We start from the raw sequence: 18,088 nt of genomic DNA on the forward strand, positions 1-18,088 counted from the left end.
CCCTTGGTAGTTGTCATTCCAAAGCAGGTCTAACCCCGGCAGAATGTACTTCTTAGAGGCCAATGTCACTATTGAATATGAAAGCAAAGGTACTGGCCAAGGTAATAGTGACCTGACTAAACAGAGTAATAACATCTATAATTCACCCCAATAAATCGGGCTTTATGCCCCACAGAAGCACCAGGCTTAATTTGCAACGCCTGTTTGGGCTATTGAACATTACCAAGGGTAGGATGGACTAAGATGCAGTGGTCCTGTCGTTAGACACCAATATGGCATTCAATAGCATCCAGTGGCCATACATGTTTGCGATACTGGAACATTTTTTGTTTTGATCCGAGGATTTGTGCTTGGGTTTGGTCCTCTACACAAACCCTCTGTCCAGAGAATGAGTGAACCGAGTGGTGTCCAAGCCAGTGGCACTGTACACAGGTACAAGACAAAGATGCCCCATCTCCCCCCATGCTCCGAGCTATCGCGTTAGAGCCCGTGGTGGTATGGGTTAGGGGAGACCCACTGATCAGAGGAATTTCTGGGAGGGGAAGAGTGGGAGGAAAAAATATCACTGCATGATGATAACATATAATTATATGTCATGAACCCCCGGTCTTCAATTAATCGCACGCTTCATATATTCCAATTGTTCGGCAGTTACTCTGGCTATCGGAGAAATTGGGATAAGCCTCTTGTGTTTGTGTTGGTCGGGCCACTCCGAACCTGCGGTCCTGTGGGAGAGCCACCTTGGTCAAGCATAAGTTTAAATATCTGGGCATCATGGTCTCTTGTTCAGATCCTGAATTTTTGGAAGACAATTTATTCCCCCAGCTACTCAGGCTAGGTATTGGAAGAACGCTACCACTCTCACTGATGGGAAGATCGTCCCTCTTTAAAATGATGCCGCACCTGCGCATCCCATACGTCCTCCAGAACACCCCAAGTATGATATTGTTGGAATTTTTCCGGAAGATTTACACTGAAATAAGACAGCTCTTAGAGGACGGGGGAAGCTCCAGGATAGCTCTCCACAAGCTACAGCGTGGAGTGGTCAAGGGAGTACTGCCAATTCCCGATATCCAGAAATACTACTGGGCAGCTCAGTTGGTTACACTTGACTGAGTGTTTGCATGGAGAGAGGAGCCTGCCTATAGGGTTGAGCACTATTCATTGGGCTGGAGGGGGTACCTTGGGGCACTATACTGTAGAAAGACCGAAAGCAGCCTACCAATAAATACATAATTGACAGTATGAATATGGAGGCAGGTGACTAAATTCTTCAGTTGGGAAGGCAGACTAACTGAATGGACTCCCCCGTGCTATAGCAACCTCCTAATAGAGGTGGGCAGACTGCAGGGTTTCCTCCCGTGGGAGCTACTGGTTATTGACCATTTAGGAGATGTCTGGAAAGGACAATTGATGGTGGAATTCGTGAACCTACAGGCGGAATATCAAATGCCAGATTTGTAATAGTTCCAATATTTGTAACTAAAACATGCACTAAAGAACCACATCCCAATGGGCGATCAGTTACCTGAATACGCACCGCTGGAGGACAGGGTGCTGTTAGACCCGATCTTGGAAAAGGCCACTTCCCTTATATAAAAGATAATGACTTTCACCCTTGACCCCCAGGGGGCAGCCCTAGAGGCTTGGGAGACAGAGATCAGTGTCCTGGAGAATGACAAATGGGTGGGGGCAATACAGAGCCCCCAGGAGGTGGACACAAAAGCACGGTTTTGCCTCATGCCACTGCGAATATTATACAGCTCATGGGTCGGAGCGATACTGATAGTTGGATGAGTTGCTGGGGTGGGGTAGGTACTGTTTTTTACACACTCTGGGACTGCCCCCGGCTTCACCAATACTGGTGTGAGATAGCTTGGGTGATGTCTGAGGTGATGGTGATGGGTCATGAGGTCCCACTAGATGCTCAATGACATGTATTATTCGTGACAGGGGACACCCCATGGCCAAAATACACTAATATTAGCCCATATCATAGCTAAAAGGAATATCGCAAGGGGGTGGGGGCATCGCAAACCCAAAAGGTCACAGAATGGGAGGGTCTTGACTGGTGCTGCACAGCTGAAAAAGTGGTATACCAAAGCTGTGGGTGCCTGAGGAAGTGGGGCAAGGTGTGGGGTAGGTGGCAGAATAAATAGGGGTTCGAAGCACCACAATACTGAGCGGTGTTGTGGGAAGGGAGGGCACAAGTAATCTCTTAACTGCAATAAATAACGTCATTGTGCTTGGGATCCTTAATCTCTGTTGTCTTGAAAAGACTGTTTTAACTATGACGTATAGCTGAGCATTTGTTTAGTAAAAAGAATTAAAAAAAATAATAACAATCATTTTCTCATAACATTTTGATAGAGAATGGCCTATGGCATGGTTGTGTTCAAGCACCCACTCAGTTCGATCTGTATCAGAGCCAGCCTTTCCTCAGACAGCTCCCTGGGTGAAACTAAATTTGGTGCCTCCTCCACTCCATCCTCATGCAGCCCCAGGTTATGCCCTGGATGAATACCTCAGAGCAGTTGTTGCAAGGATTTTGCTCAAGAAAAGAACTATGCTTGGAACCATGGAACCTTGGCATGTAGGGACTAGGTCACCTTACCACAGCAGTTTCTATGAGCCAGAGTTCAACTAGCTATAGTGCCTCACTTGCTCTCCTAACCTTACCAGAGGGACAGGTGAATTTGCACCCCATAACAAAACCCCCTCAACCCTCTCAGCAATCGCTGTAACATGACACATCCTTTTGCTCTCTCACTCGTACTTGTACACAATAAGATAAATAAGAGACATAGAGGACGTATAGAATATTGTGTTCTAAAATGCAGTATTTGTGCCACCATTAGAAAACAAATGCATTCCAAAAATATTGCTAGCATGGGTAATAAACCATGTACCATGAAAAGCCCTGTCATGTTATAAGACAGAATTGTCTAACCCCCCTCCACTTCTAGTGAAGATTAATGATTATATATCAAAGATATGATGGACTCTGTACCTTAGCATACACAGATGAACTACCTACATCTCAATTGACATAGTGCTCTTGTCTCTGTACTCTTGCTCAATGTGTGTTTTTGGACCTCTGTGCTCATCTATATGACAAGGCATGTGTGCACATAAACAACAGCTGCATTCTCGTGTTATGTCTAGGTGCTAGTGCCTGGCCAGAGAAAATAGGAAGGGGCATTGTTGTTTGACCATGTAGGTGATGTGCAGACTAAATCCCAGGAAAATAACAGAACACGAAAACATATGCAGGTTCTGTGTGAAAATACGATTTGGTACAAAAGCAAGCATATTTACATAGTATCGTGTGGAAAGAAAAATGCAGCCTATGACGTGCACAATTATGCTAATAGAGGGAGCGCTACAATGGGCCATGCATGAAGCACATGACACAGTGAGTGGCCTGTGATCACACATTTGCATCTTGTCCCCTCACCTCAATCACCAATTCAGTTGCTAAACTGGAGGTGAGAGTCCCTGGGGGGGGCTGTGGGAGAAGTATGGGGAAGTGGGAGAGAGTTAATCTAAGGAGGAGAAAATTAAAGAAAACATGATTTACAAACAGCTTGAAGGCAATGAACTGAACTGGCTATCTTCAAAACAGCTCAGTAGGTTTGCTACTTCGGCCCCCCCTCACCTCCAACTAAAATTGCCACGGACCTCGGTCCAGCTCACCCATGCCAGAAGGCAGGGCTGCTCTGTAGTAAGTAATTTAATAAGTTTGATTAATTAAACTCTTACATAAATGCACTTTAAAACAATCGCAATTTAGTTTGAATAATACGAGCAAGCTGAAAACAAAATTGAAACACACATTTTAAAATCTCTAGAATTTTAATATGGAAGTCCAGTTGCTTTCAAATCCTGAGTTAACCTTAGCAATCCGAACAACCACAAAAGTACTTTATTACATACAAAAATGACAGAGGTATTGGCTATAAACAAGTTTTAAAGCATTCTATGAAGAATATGCAAACTATTGAAGTAGTGCCAAAGAGAATCATTACAGTCTTTTTAAAACATCTGTTTCAGTAGTATTTTCCTTTCCCTGTCCATTCCTGGACAGCAGCAGGTAATATGCATAAGTGATTCTTGCACATACGACCCGATTCACAAAGGTAATGGTAGTCCAAGAGTCTAACTTAGACCAAAAGTCAAACTTTTGGTATTCACAAGGGTAAGTTATTACTAGTAACTACACTACTAGTAATTTTACTAGTAGCAACTTTACACCTAGTAACTTTACTCCTAGTAATTGTACTAGTAGTAACGTTACTACTATTAACTTTCCTGCTTGTAACTTTCAGGTTTAAAGTTTAACTTCAGGTTTAAAGTTAGACTTTTCGTCTAACTTTACCTTTGTGAATCGGGCAGATAGTTGCATAGTCTGCACCTATAATTGTGTGCCTGCTGGCACTTCCACTATCGTCTCAGTTCTTTAATGGGAAATAATAAGGATTGCATATGGATAAGATATAGTCTAGATGAGTTATGCAAGGACTCCAATTAATATTGCTGAGGTGCCATTGTGTTATATGAGTCCACAATTTACCCTGAATACTTTTAGGTGGCTAGGGCAGATGTATCGGCAATCCTACTCAGCAATAGGACTTGTGTTTTCAGGGCTGATTTGAAGGAAGTGTGAGGAAGACCTTGTTCCCAATTTGACCATGCTTCCAGATCATTCATGGAGAATAGAAAGTATGATGCCCACGGGTTTGAGGAGGGCATATCTTGTATCAGAAATAACCTGGGTATTGCTTTCACTGATCTTGGCTTTGTCCTTTTCACCAGGAAAATATATGCTTAAAGGTGTGCCTTACAGACAAGATCTTTTTGTACCTGGCCAAATCCTAGTTGAATTTGTGCAAAAGCATAAAACCGTGGTAGGTGAAACAGCCTCTGAAAAGTATTACACTGTATCAAATCTGACAAGGAAGACAAACGGCATGGAATGGCCGGGTGGCTATAAAACATAGAAGGAATCTTTTTAGCTTTAGCGTCATGTAGGACTGAGGTGTCAGAAGGACTTTGACGTTAAGCCTCAAAAGAGTGTATGCCACCTCAGTTCCTTAACTTCACCAGGTGATATCGTCGTGAGCTTTTCTATGCAGCCAAATGCCAAGATAGTTAGCATGCAGACTACTTTCATTGGAATGGGTCAGATGTTTTCTCTGCTTTCTGCTGGACCTTTCCAAAAAACATGATACTAGAACAGATGGATTTAATGCAAGCTTCTAACCACAGTTATTGTCAAACAGTTTTTTCAGGTGCCCTTTGCAGCCCTATGCGTATTTGATCAAGAAGGACAATGTCATCTGCATACTGTCAGATTTGTAGATAGGTGTTCATGACCTTTGTAGAAAACAATTTTGCCTTCTCTAGAGCTGGCTCGATGTCTGCAGTGCAAAGGCTAAATATTAAAGGAGCAAGGAGGGCCCTGCTCCTTGCAAAGATCTGTTTTGAGACAGTGCGCCCTTTTCAAACCTTGACCTGGACTTAGGTATATGACTATAAGAAGACTATAGCCAGAAGCATGGTCAATGAAATGCCCCTGGCTGCCATCTTTCTCTACAAAATATACCTATCATCTTGTCGAAAGCAGCTGTGTAATCAATGAAACAGCCCTATAAAGGAGGTCGCTGGGGGCTAATGGATTGATGGACTAAATAGGAAATTAATGAAATATTATCTGTAGTCTAATGATGTTCTTGCTAACTTTCTAAGTCTCAAGTTCTTGTAATAAGATATTTGCATAGGCTTTACCTTCAAAGTCCAGTAGTGAAAGTTTGCGATAAATAGTTGGATCGGATCTGCTACCCTTGCTCTTGTAAAGTGGGTGTAAAATTGGCCTCTGCCATGATTCCATGACTGACTGTGCAGACAACTAGGCCCTGAACAAGGGAGTCAGCCATGACTGCCAACATTCTTTATCTGATTTAAATACAGATGATGGTATGCCATTTTCACCTTAGGCTCCACACTTTGATTACTTCGAAATAACCTCCTCCACTTTTCTGCCCCTTTTGGTTACTGGTTGACTAGGCTGTGAGCCCTGGTCAAGCAACAACCACCATTCTTGTCAGGGTGGGGCACAAGCCAACCCTAAATGAACCTGTGCTCAACCACCTGGCAGCTTGGCACTAAGCAGTCAGGCTTTATTCAGAGGCAATGTCTAAAGTATTTGTGCAACAATTCAATCAGTAATAAAGTGAAAACCCCATACAAAGATGGTCGTAAACCACATTAGACAAATAAAGTCATTTTCAATAAATAAAACACGACCAAAACAAACAAATCCAATTAGTATAACCGGAGGTGTGCAGTTTGAAAGATTCCAGTAAGAATTGTGCTAAAAAGCACAAAGCGCCAACTGAGAATGTCGGGTTGTGCCAGACTGGGACAAAGTCACACGTTTAGGCTGATCACAATGGAGCACAGGCCAGCTGCAGAGACTTGGTTAGGATTGATAAACAGAGTACCCCAAATCCTGGTTTGTGAAGTGTTGCAAGGTTCTGTGTAATGATGCAGCACACCTGCAATGAGAGGTACTGTGTCATTGAGGATCACGTCGACAGGGTCTTGCAAAGTGAAGTATGCCAAAACAAACAAATCCAATTAGTATAACCGGAGGTATGCAGTTTTAAAGATTCCAGTAAAAATTGTGCTAAAAAGCACAAAGCGCCAACTGTGAATGTCGGGTTGTGCCAGACTGGGAAAAAGTCACACGTTTAGGTTGATCACAATGGAGCACAGGCCAGCTGCAGAGACTTGGTTAGGCCTTATAAACAGAGTACCCCAAATCATTGTTTGTGAAGTATTGCAAGGTTCTGTGTAATGATGCAGCACACCTGCAATGAGAGGTACTGTGTCATTGAGGATCACGCCGACAGGGTCTTGCAAAGTGAAGTATGGCATCGAGGTTGCATCAAGTAGATGATGTGATGTGTCAGTTCTGAGGCACTGTGAGGCTGCCATGCATAGTCTGGCATCATCAATCGAGGCTGCTGTCGATGAGGGATGTGAGGGTCAGTGTTGAGGATGCTTCATCCAGCGTCAGATACGGAGATGATGAGGAGTGTGAAGGTGTCTTTGTGGCAGGTCCAATCCACCCAGCACTGGGAATGCTCGGGGTTGTGCCACACAGCAGAGAAGATGCGTCTGTACCACTGGGTCCACTTTAGGCCCACTATCAGAGGCCCATGATTGGGGCGGCACCACTTGGCAGGGTATACTCACAGATAGTAGAGTCCAGGTGCAGTTTCGAGGGTGGTTGGAAGCCTGCTGTGTCCCTGCAGCTTCCGACCAAGAGGCCAGCTAACTAGCCCTTAGAGTCACTCTGAAGTCCTGGGTTCAAGAGATGCAGACCCAGTCCTCCTCTTCATCCAGGCAAGAGAGCAGGAAGTCAGCACAGGAGGGCAGCAGTTCCTTCAGAGCAGCAGTTCAGCAGAGTGGCAGTCCATTCAGAAGCAGAGCAGTCTTTCTTTCTGGATAAGTGTCTACAGATCCAGAAAGGTATTTAAGTGATAGTGTCAGAGATCTAGTATATATATCCAGTTCTACTGTTGTAGTGTGTGAAACTTCTAGAAACTTGCCTTTGAAGTGAGCAGGTGAACTGCCTTCCTGGCCCTGGCTCCAGACTATCTACATGGGCTATGCAGTCCTTTGTGTGGATGGAAGACCCCCTTCTATCCTTTCGGAGATTGGTCATCTCAGGCACACCTAAGCTCTCGATTTCATGTGTCGGTCTAGGAGGAATCCACAAAGCCCATCTGTCAATTACACCCAGTCCTGTGACCCAGAGACAGGCTGCCAGCAACAAATGGCAAAGTCAGGAAAATGCCAACTTTCTAAAAGTGGAATTTTTTTGTAATTTCAAATCCAACTTTTCTGTGAGAGTTATTTTTCATTACAATTCCAAAGACACCAAACATGAGCTGTTTTTCTGCTCCCATTTGAAAATTAACACTTATTTAATGTAATATGGTAACTCCAGTGTTATCCTATGAGAGAGGAAGGCCTTGCAGTACGAAAAAATAAATGTAAAAGTTTTTTCACTACTAGACCATGTCAAACTTAAAATGGCATGTCCTGCATTGGAAATACATTGCGCCCTGCTTTTTCATGGGCTGTCCAGGGTCCACCTAGTTATGACTTTTATATATGAAAAAAGAAGGTTCGGGCCTGACAAAAAGTTTATATTTCCTGGTCAAAATGTCAGTTTAAAACTTCACAATGACAGGCCTGAGGTACGTTTAAAGAAGGAACTCAAGTGGATGGCACAGTCAGTACTACAGATCCACTGGTAGCATTTAATGTACAGGCCCTTAATAGGGACTTACAAATAAAGTAGCTATGCCAAGTGTGTATAAGACAATCTGACCAGGTTTTAAGGAGAGAGCACAAGCACTTAAGCACTGGTTAGCAGTTGTAAAGTGAGCAGAGTCCTAAAACCGGACAAAACAAAGTCAGCAATCAGAAGGTTGAGGCAAAACATTAAGGGGCAACCATGCTAAGGATGCAAGGTTGGATTACACATTAATCAAAAAATTGGTTATAATAAATACATCTGTGATCAGTAATCATGGTTGTTCTAAACATTTTGTGTTCTTGTCAATAAAAATTGCTGACAGGTCAGATGTGTACCTACTATTAAAATAAGGAAATCTTTTCTGGAACCTTCTAGGACTATTTTTTGACAGGGAAGGACCATCACTGTCTAAGGAGGCATGGGAACCTAAGTCCATCATCAAATGTTTGACGGCATTTATTTACAAAAGTGCCCGGAGTAATAAAGTGATCAATGAATATTTTTAAGACGTAATGATTTTGAATAATTTGTGCAGACCCATTGTTTTGATAAGGAACCTTTTCCTAAACAACACAATTCAGCACAGGATATGCAGTGATATTCACAGCAGTATATTCTGGCCGTGCTCCGTGAGAAGAAGGATTTGGGTGCAATTCCCGAACCACAGGAAATGGCACTGTGTTATCAGGAACATAGTTTCCATGTACTAAAAGTAAACTTATGATCAACATTACAATCCACATTACAAAGCATATATCTCCAGTAGCAATCCAGATACGAGACCAAAGTTAAAATAATGGGATCTGTCACAGATTGATTCACTGAAGAAGGGATGGATATTTCACTTATTTCAAAATTGGTATCAGAGTCATTTTCATTTCACCCAGTTTCTTGCAGTGGCACCCTCAGTTGATGTTAGTTCTGTTGGTGGCTCATAATAAATCATCTTTGCAGAGGTTGCAATTGTTGATATTGCAGCATCAGAGTAGCTTGTTGAATTTTTTACTAGGCCAGGCTGGAGATACAGCAGGGTTATCATTGTCTGGAATGGGGCTAGGATATCACCATGTCTGTTCTCCTCTTGGGTTAGTTCCTCCAGAGAAGGGAGAAGATTTGATAATCTACTCTGGAGGCACTTAAGTGTCAATGAAGGTCTGCTGAACGGAATCGGCTAGATAATATTTTTTATTTGAGTGATCAACACCTTTTTATTCTTTTTCACACTAGTAACCGCAGCATGATTACTATCCGAGTGCCTTTTCCCCCAAGAACTAAAAACGTGGTCATTAAGATGGTGCAAATAATTGCTTGTCAGGTATTCTTGCCTGAACCAGCCACCCATCAGCAGCATTAGCAACTTTATTTTCTTTAGTGGCAGAGCCAGAGTTATAAACATTAGATAATTTAGATCTAGTTTCTTGAACAGTATTCAGCAGATTGAAGTAGAAAAGAGCATGAGTGGTTTTCAACACAGTCACCTTTCCAGGGAGATCAATATCAGGCACATGTATTTGTATACAGAAGAGTAACTTGTATGGGGTGTGACCACCTAATAAGCCTCTAGGAAAATTATTTAATACACTCTGATCTCCATAAAGGCTAAGTAGCTTGATCAATCCCGTATCCAATACCTTAGCTGTCAAGGCTTGTTTTAAACATGCTATTAGCTTGTTCTACTATGTCATTCAATTACAACTGGAATGGGTGTGAATATTGCAGTTGTTCCCCAAGAGCAGATATAGCTTCCATAAATGCTTTAGCAATGAATGCAAGATCCTCGCCGTAATGAAAAGTATGAATTGTTCTCATTGCTACTAGGCATTGTTTTGGGCATTGCATTGGGGCAGGGTCAAGGCTCATATGGATATGGCTGGGTCCAAACTGATGTGGCAAGGTGAGCAAAAAATGATGGAATGGGATGCAACCCGACGGGTTGCCAGTGGATGAGAATAATTCAAGCATTTCATCCATCACCTTGTTGCAGTTGACACTCCAAGTGCAGTGGGTTTGCCAAGACATAGGTCCTGTACTCACTGTGCCACTGGAATCAAACTGCATCTGGCTGATGAGCCTTTATCAGGGCAAAAGCAGTCCTAGGTTCCTTGTATTCCAGTTCAGAGAGGTCCCGGCTTAGCACTTCAGGTTGGACTGGTCCCATTGGAGCAAGTCAAGAGTGATTTGCATATAGCTGGATCCAAACTGAGGTGGCATGATCAGTGAAAAATGATGGATTGGGATGCGGCTTGAGCAATTGCCAGAGGCTGAGATTCAATTCAAGCATTGCATCCATCACCTTGTTGTTGTTGCAGTTGATGCCCTAAGAGTGACAGGTATGCCCGGGCATGGGTCTCGTACTTACTGTGCCTTTGGAATAAAGCTATACCGGGCTGAGGAGCAATGATAACGGTGAAACCGGTCCTAGTTTGCTTGTATTCCAGTTCAGAGAGGATCTGGCTTATCAGTTTGGGTGGAACAGATCCCATTGGAGCCGGTCAAGACTAAATTGCAAATGGCGGGTTCCAATCAGGGGTGGTATGGTGTGCGAAAAACAATAGATTGGGATGCAGCCCGAGCGATTGCCAGTGGCTGAGATTAATTCAAGTGTTGCATCCATCACTTAGTTACTGTTGCAGTTGACACCCTAAATGCAATGAGTATGCCCATCGTGGGTCCTGTGCTCACTGTGCCACTGGAATCAAACTTGACTTGTCTGATGAGCCTGTATAGTGGGTGGGTTTCATGCACAAAGTGTTAACAGATCCAAGTGCAACTCCCCCTAAAGAGGCCCAAATAAGCTGAAATTAGTCTGGATTGTTTCTTTTCTGGCTTAGAGGGGATCTGGCCTGACAGTTTTGACCAGGCTTTTCATATTGGAGCAGGACCAATGGTGAGCTGCATGTGGTTGGTTTCTGTTTGAGGTGGTGTGGTAGGCAAAAAACAGTAGTCACAGTGCTAAATTCATGCCTGTGCTTTACGGTGCTCAGCACCGGCACCTATTTTAACAGGCCGGGTCTATACCATTTTTCTCTGAGTCCTGGCCCGGTAATTATTAAAAATGAATTCCTGCTCTCCTTTTGTGGCTGCCTGGTATGTCCTCGGAAGTCCCACCCTGGTCCAGGCATATTGAAGGGGCGTCATCATCACGTTAGTGATGTCACGTCACGCCTGATGTTCACAGAACATTGGTTTGTTTTCAGCCATTGGAAAGTGGCTGAGGGTGGGCTTTCGGCTGTGCTGGGGGCAGCATGGCAGGCTGGAAGTGTGCAGGACTGCCAATAAACGTTTTACATTATTAAAAAGTCCAACAGGAGCTGTCCGTAATGGTGCATTTGAAGTGCTCATGGTTCACCTCTAACTAGGGTGTGCACTTTCTGCTCTGCACTCATTAGTTCAAGTCAGTTTTTTTTGGTCGTTGCCTAAAATGTTTTTTTCGTGGTTTACAAATGTTGAAAGCTTATTTCTATGCCTTTAGTCTATGTTTATCCAAACAAAGATGATTGAATGCACACCATTCTAACTCCTTTAATCTACGTTGCTTGCAACTAATTTGACTCTTGCGTGGAGCTTCGGCTTGTGTGCTTTGCCCCTGTAACACGCATGTATGATATCAACAAAACTGGAATGTTTGTATAGTGTAATTATAGCTGCCTCGTCGATCGTTTGCACCCAGGAAAGTTTAAGCAGAATAAACAACATGAAGTCACATGTAAGGTGATTTGGTAACATCACGTCCACAAGTGGTAATTCATGTTTCAGAGTTATGGACTAACAGACTGTCATTGCAGATAATCATTGCGTGTATAAAAAAAACAAATGATCAGTGCTATGTAGAACATCTAAATTGAAAAACATGTTATGTTGTATAACAAAAAATGTGGACATCGTAACTATTAGCAAGGTGTTGGAAGGGTGGGCCATAGGATTTGATGGGCATGGTATTTTTTAATACAAAAGTTCTGGAATGTGCAGTTAGAAGCCAGGGGTTAGTTAGTAGGTGTAGGTAGGTTCGTAGAGGGGTAGATGTAGTGATTTATGGGCCTTGTATTTTCCTTGATGGACCTGAATGGGCAGGTAGAAGTATTTGGGTAATCAGCAGGGGAACAGTAGGGTGCTGTCAAGCTGATTGAGCTACAAAGGGGTGGATCACATGATAGATGCAAATTGAGCACTTTCACGCTGAAGATGTGGAAAGCGGCTGGAGTTAATGCACTGTGAAATGGAGAATGCAAGGACACAAGAAAGCTCAGTTCATTTTTGTTGTGGCTATATCTGTTATGATATCTTTACCTTCAGACCTCTCCTCCTTCGTCATTCTCCCTTTTATGTTTTTCCTTCTTGCTCATTTCTTCATATCAACTCCAGGAATCTGTGTTTGTTCTCAGCGTCATCAATTTAAATCTTGGTGCGGCAACTCAGTCTTTCATATATCTGAGGTTGATAAAATGTGTGCCAGTGAGCTGGATAACAACATTTTAAATTCAGTGCTAAGCCCCCCTGTATTGAATATGTGCTTTACAAACATACATGGTATGTTAAGGACACAAATGTATTTCCATCTTTTGTTTTTCAATTTCTATGCAATATTACAATGTCGTTATTCTCTCTCTCTCTCTTTGACCCAGTACCTTTCATACTCATATTCATCCCCCTGACCTCCTTTCTTTCCTTTGTCCCATCTTTTTCTTTTCCCTTTTCCTCTTCCTCAGCACCTCCAACCATGCCTCCCTTTCACTCTTGCTTCTTGCTTCCTTACACCCTCATTCCATTCTTGCTTCCTTACACCCTCTTCCATTCTTGTTTCCTTACACCCTCATTCATTCCCCATACCTCCTCCCTGGGTGCATTTAATCCTTCTTCCTCCATTCTTTCCTTACTTTTTTTCCCTGCTCCTTCCTTCACCTCTTCGTTAATTTCTTCATTTTTCAACCATTCCTTATGCTTATCTTGCTCCTTTCCTTTCTTCTTTCTTTTCATCCATCACACATTCACTTTCTCCCTCTATTCCTTATTTTCCTCCTTTCACATTTTGTTCTTATTCCCTCCTTCCTTCATTCATTGCTAATATATATAATAACTCCAGTACTCCCCTTCCTGCCTGCATTTGTTGCTTCCTTCTTTAATGTATTCCTTCCTCCACCCCTTCCTTCCTTTCTTTTAAACAGGAAAGTACAAGCACATCATCCTCCTCGACCTCTCAGCGGACCCAAGACAAGGCCCTCAACTGGATCTGCTCCTTCCTCTCCGGCAGAACGCAGTGGGTCAGACTCCCCCCTTTCCTCTCCGACCCTACACCTACCACCTGCGGAGTCCCCAGGGAACCTCCCCCAGCCCTACACTCTTCGATGTCTACATGGCTCCGCTCGCCCCCATCGTCAGAACCTACAGACTCAACATTGTGTCATACGCACACGACACCCAACTCGCCCTCTCCCTATCCAACGAACCAAATACTGCCAGACACATTTTCGCAAAGGCATGGAAGCCGTCACCAAATGGATGAAAAACAGCTGCCTACAACTAAACACCAACAAAACAGAAGTACTCATCATGGGCCCAAACCCCGATACATGGAACAACACCTGGTGGCCCCCCGTCCTCGGAAGCCCGCCCACTCCCACGGACAACGCACGCAACCTGGGAATCATCCTGGACTCCGAGCTCAAAATGGACCACCATATCAACTCCGTCTTGTCCTCCTGCTTCCATACCATCTGCCTCCTACGTAAGACCTTCAAATGGATACCCCTCGAACACAGAAAGACCGTCACTCACGCCCTGATCACCAGCAGACTCAGCTACGGCAACAGACTCTACGCCGGAATAAACAAAAACCTCACCGCAAGCTACAGAACATCCAGAACGCTGCCCCAAGACTAGTCCTTGACCTGACAAGACACTGCCACATCTCCCAGCATCTGCGCACACTCCACTGGATCCCCATCGCAGCTAGAGTCACCCTCAAGATGCTCACCCACGCCCACAAGGCCCTCCACAGCACCGGACCAGCATACCTGAACAGCTGACTCAAATTCCACAGACCCCAGAGGACCCTACAATCTGCCCACCTCTCCTACGCTGTGCTCTCCCACTCCAGAAAGAGCAGATCAGGAGGCAGCTCCTTCTCCTTCCTCGCGGCCCGAGCCTGGAATGCCCTGCCACTACACCTCAGATAGACAACATCGCTCCCCATCTTCGCAAGAAACCACAAAACCTGGCTCTTCGACAGACCCCCCTTGATGGACTGGAGCCTGCTAACCCCCCCTAGCACCTTGAGACCCTTACAGGTGAGTAGTCATGCTTAACAAACACCTGATTGATTGTTTGATATCTTTAATTTGCAAAGCTACCTAAAAGTCCTTAAATGACCGTTCCTTATGCTGCATTTTGAGATTTACAAACATTCTCCAATTTAAGTTTACTTTTAGGTTGTTGTCATCGGCTTCCTATATGGTACATTATGTTAAGTAATATTGAGTTGTAGAAAAATGAATCACCATGAGGGTATCCAGGCACTAGGGAAGGTATGAGGTCCCCGAGGTGCTTATCTGAAGAGCCAGGTCTTCAGCTTCTTGCGGAACTCAAGATGTGAGGAGGTGGCTATGGTGTGTTGAGGCTTGTGAATGTGGGTGGAACCGATAAAAGCAGTGGGTGGAACCGATAAAGGCAGTGGGTGGAGCCTCTGGCATAAGTGGGTGGAGCCGGCAAAGTGGGTGTGGCCTCCTAAAAAATGTGAGCACATGCACTTCATATTTTACAAATTAGGCACTGGCAATGCTTAATTTATGTTGTTGAGTTTTGTTGATGAACACACACACTCATTTCTGGAGACTGGAACTAGACTCAGAGCAATTGATAGAAAGGCAGAAAAAGGAGAAAGAAGAAAGAGAAAGATAGGAAAACAGACCCAAATAGAGAAAGCATGGATGAAAAAGAACCTTGGCGAGTGAGATGAAGCAACAGAATGTGTAAGGAGGTGGAAGAAGGAGGTGTGAGGTGGAATTAAGAGTAGCCAGCCTTGGTATTCTGCTGCTCTGGCAGTGGGCTTCTCATAAAAACTGAGACACTGCACCTTTTTCTTATTTTATATTTCTACACATTAAGCACTGGGCTCAGTAAAGTCTCAGTGGGGATTTACAAGCTTACTTAAACACTCCTCAAGCACACCACAATGACTGCTAAACATTGAAGGCATGTTTTAACAACTGAACTGAACTTCTCTTCCCAGTTTGCCGGTGTGGAGGGACTGGTTACTGCCATGATCGACATGTATCCTAACATCTTTCGACAGAAGCATCGCAGGGAACTACTTATCCTGTTTATCTCCATCTTCTCATACCTAATTGGCCTTGTCATGCTCACTGAGGTAAGATGGTGGAGGGATGTGTAAGGATGATCTAAGATTCTATCACACAATGTACCGGAGGGGCGCAGTGGGCATGTGTGCCCACCTTCTTTGCTCCATGGCACTTTAATATTACAGAAGGAGCTGTGGGTGCTTACGCTTCACCGTATAATATATCTTGCTCTGGTGCGAATGTAGCACCAGCATAATCCTAAGAGGGTGTCCCCTTATCTGCAGTGGGGGTGCGTCCTCATGCAAATTAAGGCAGACATTGCCTTCGTGCCTGAACTGTATTATAGACATAATTGATTGAAGGTAATCAAGTAATATTGAAGAACAGCATTAAAGGTAGTCTCAAAAAGTATGTAACTGCCTGTGGGAATTTTGTTCAGAGTAAAGTGGAAGAGAGAGTGTGAGACAGAGTAATTTATATGATATTGTAGGCACTTTATCCACCTTATCAGGCTAATACCTTTCTAATAGCAAGGGAGTCATATTTATATAAATCATGTTATCTAAATTGAGTTAAGCAAGTTAGAAATAGCGGACTCCTACTCGCACGCACCCCATGCATACATAAAACCAGATCAAGCGGTGAAATCTTCTCCTACATCGCCCGTAAAGAATGCAACAACCCGTCCCTGCACTTAAGAGCCCCCTCCCCGCTTTTTGAATTCAGCAAGAAGCTAAAGACCTGGCTTTTCTAGTAGTCCCACTAGGCCCTAAGTTTGGCTAGCCTCATACCTACTCAGCACCGGGATACTATGAGAGATGACAGTGTGCTGTATAGATCTACATAACGTAACATAACATAAAATAACAAGTCATCAAAACGTGAAGGGAGCAGAAGTAACACCATTCTTTGTATGACACTTATCACATCACAATGTGGCCCGTGGTCCCGTTTAATCCCCTCAACAACCTTCTAAGTGTCATGGGCTAGAGGAAGAGCAAGAAATGCAAAGTACAGAAAGAGACTGTTTACTTTCTGTTCTTGAAGCAGACTTTATTATCCCTGAGACCAAAAATACCAAAGTCAGTGTCAAGAATCCTACAATTCAAGACAGGACTGGTAGCTGCTGTGTCTGACTGACCCTATTTGATATTCATGACCTGTACAGTTCCCGTGCCATTAAACAAACACCAGCTCCTATACATTAGAAGCTCTTCTTGCACACATTCTTTCCTCAAAACCTCCCACTCACTCCACAGTACAGCCCTCGTATAGATTATGTAATATATAGTTATTGTACTTATCTGATCAAAAAGCAGCATTTAAAAGAGGAAGAGTGTTCTATTACAGTAACATTTATGGATTGTTTATGTTCCAGTGCTGGATTGTCCTTGTTTGGAATAGTTCTTTAAAGGTGCCACTGTCTGAGGTGGCTACAAAAGAGTATGCCTAACAGAAGCCTCCAGTCTTACAAAGAAATCCAAAGCAAAAATACCCACTTAACCACGGCGGCGATTCCGCCGCAGTGGTTTTATTGAGTGGGCGGAGGTAGTGCTTGTGACGGCCGTTAGCCGACGGGTGCATCGGAGGGGATAAAGAAAGGTAGCAAGAAAGGGACTGTTAGAATGTGCTAGTACTGGGAATAGCAAAGCTGTGTAGAGCGCAATAAGTAGTGAGGGAAGTGGGAACCAACAACGGAGCAAACAATAAAGGGCCTCATTACGATGTTGGGCTGAGTTTCCTCTGCTCGACATCGTCTCAGTCAAGGGACTGTCCGACACTCGTTCTGCGGTCCCAAATGACTAATTAGGATGCGACCGAACACTGTTCAGTCACATGCCTATACAAAGGGAGCATGTATTCTGGTCAGAATACATGCTCCCATTTTAAAATAGGAGGTGCAGTTCATCCCTTCAACCCGTGGGCGGCACCACAGGGTGTAGGAATCAACAGGGGAGTTCCAACTGGAGGCCGCGTACCCATGAGGTCCCGGCTGTGGACCCCGAAAGTCGAGTTCCGACAACCTTTTTAGTGTCAGAAAGGCTGACACACAAAGGCTGTCAAAATCCGATATCGTAATCCCTCTGTGGACAGAGCCGCCCTTGGAATTACTGATGGTATTCCGACTGGCAGATGGATTCTCTGAGCCTGTCGGAAGCCAGTCGGAATGTTCGGTTAGATTCCTTTCTGACCGCCTCTATTATAATGAGTGGGCAGATAGCAATCTGACCTGCATATTACGATTCTGTAGGAAAGGCTCTGCCTGACGGTCGGAGCCTTTTCCGACAGCATTGTAATTGTACCCAAAGTGTGTAGATGCAAAGCCCTGTGAACGAGCTAATCACAAGTGAAATGCTGAAATAAAGAGGAATGTTGGTGCCTGTAAGAGTATTACGTACTACTACTACTTCTGTTGCCCCTAAAGTTCCGCCGCTTACCCTGAGTGGAGTCAGTATGTTTC

General features: G+C 44.0%; 1 protein-coding gene across 2 annotated transcripts in view; it reads left to right on the forward strand.

The window, feature by feature from the left end:
* Window positions 1-18,088, forward strand: part of LOC144769598 (sodium- and chloride-dependent GABA transporter 2-like) — a 762,140-nt gene that overhangs the window by 698,787 nt on the left and 45,265 nt on the right. For both annotated transcript variants that reach the window (XR_013598730.1, XM_078653757.1), the window contains exon 11: window positions 15,558-15,695. Coding sequence is in view for 1 of the 2 variants with exons in the window: in XM_078653757.1 (XP_078509883.1) it covers window positions 15,558-15,695 (138 nt within the window). In the remaining variant the exon portion in view is untranslated. The remainder of the gene's footprint in view (window positions 1-15,557; window positions 15,696-18,088) is intronic.

Source organism: Lissotriton helveticus, chromosome 1_1 (genome assembly GCF_964261635.1).
Source record: "Lissotriton helveticus chromosome 1_1, aLisHel1.1, whole genome shotgun sequence".
Taxonomy (NCBI): domain Eukaryota; kingdom Metazoa; phylum Chordata; class Amphibia; order Caudata; family Salamandridae; genus Lissotriton; species Lissotriton helveticus.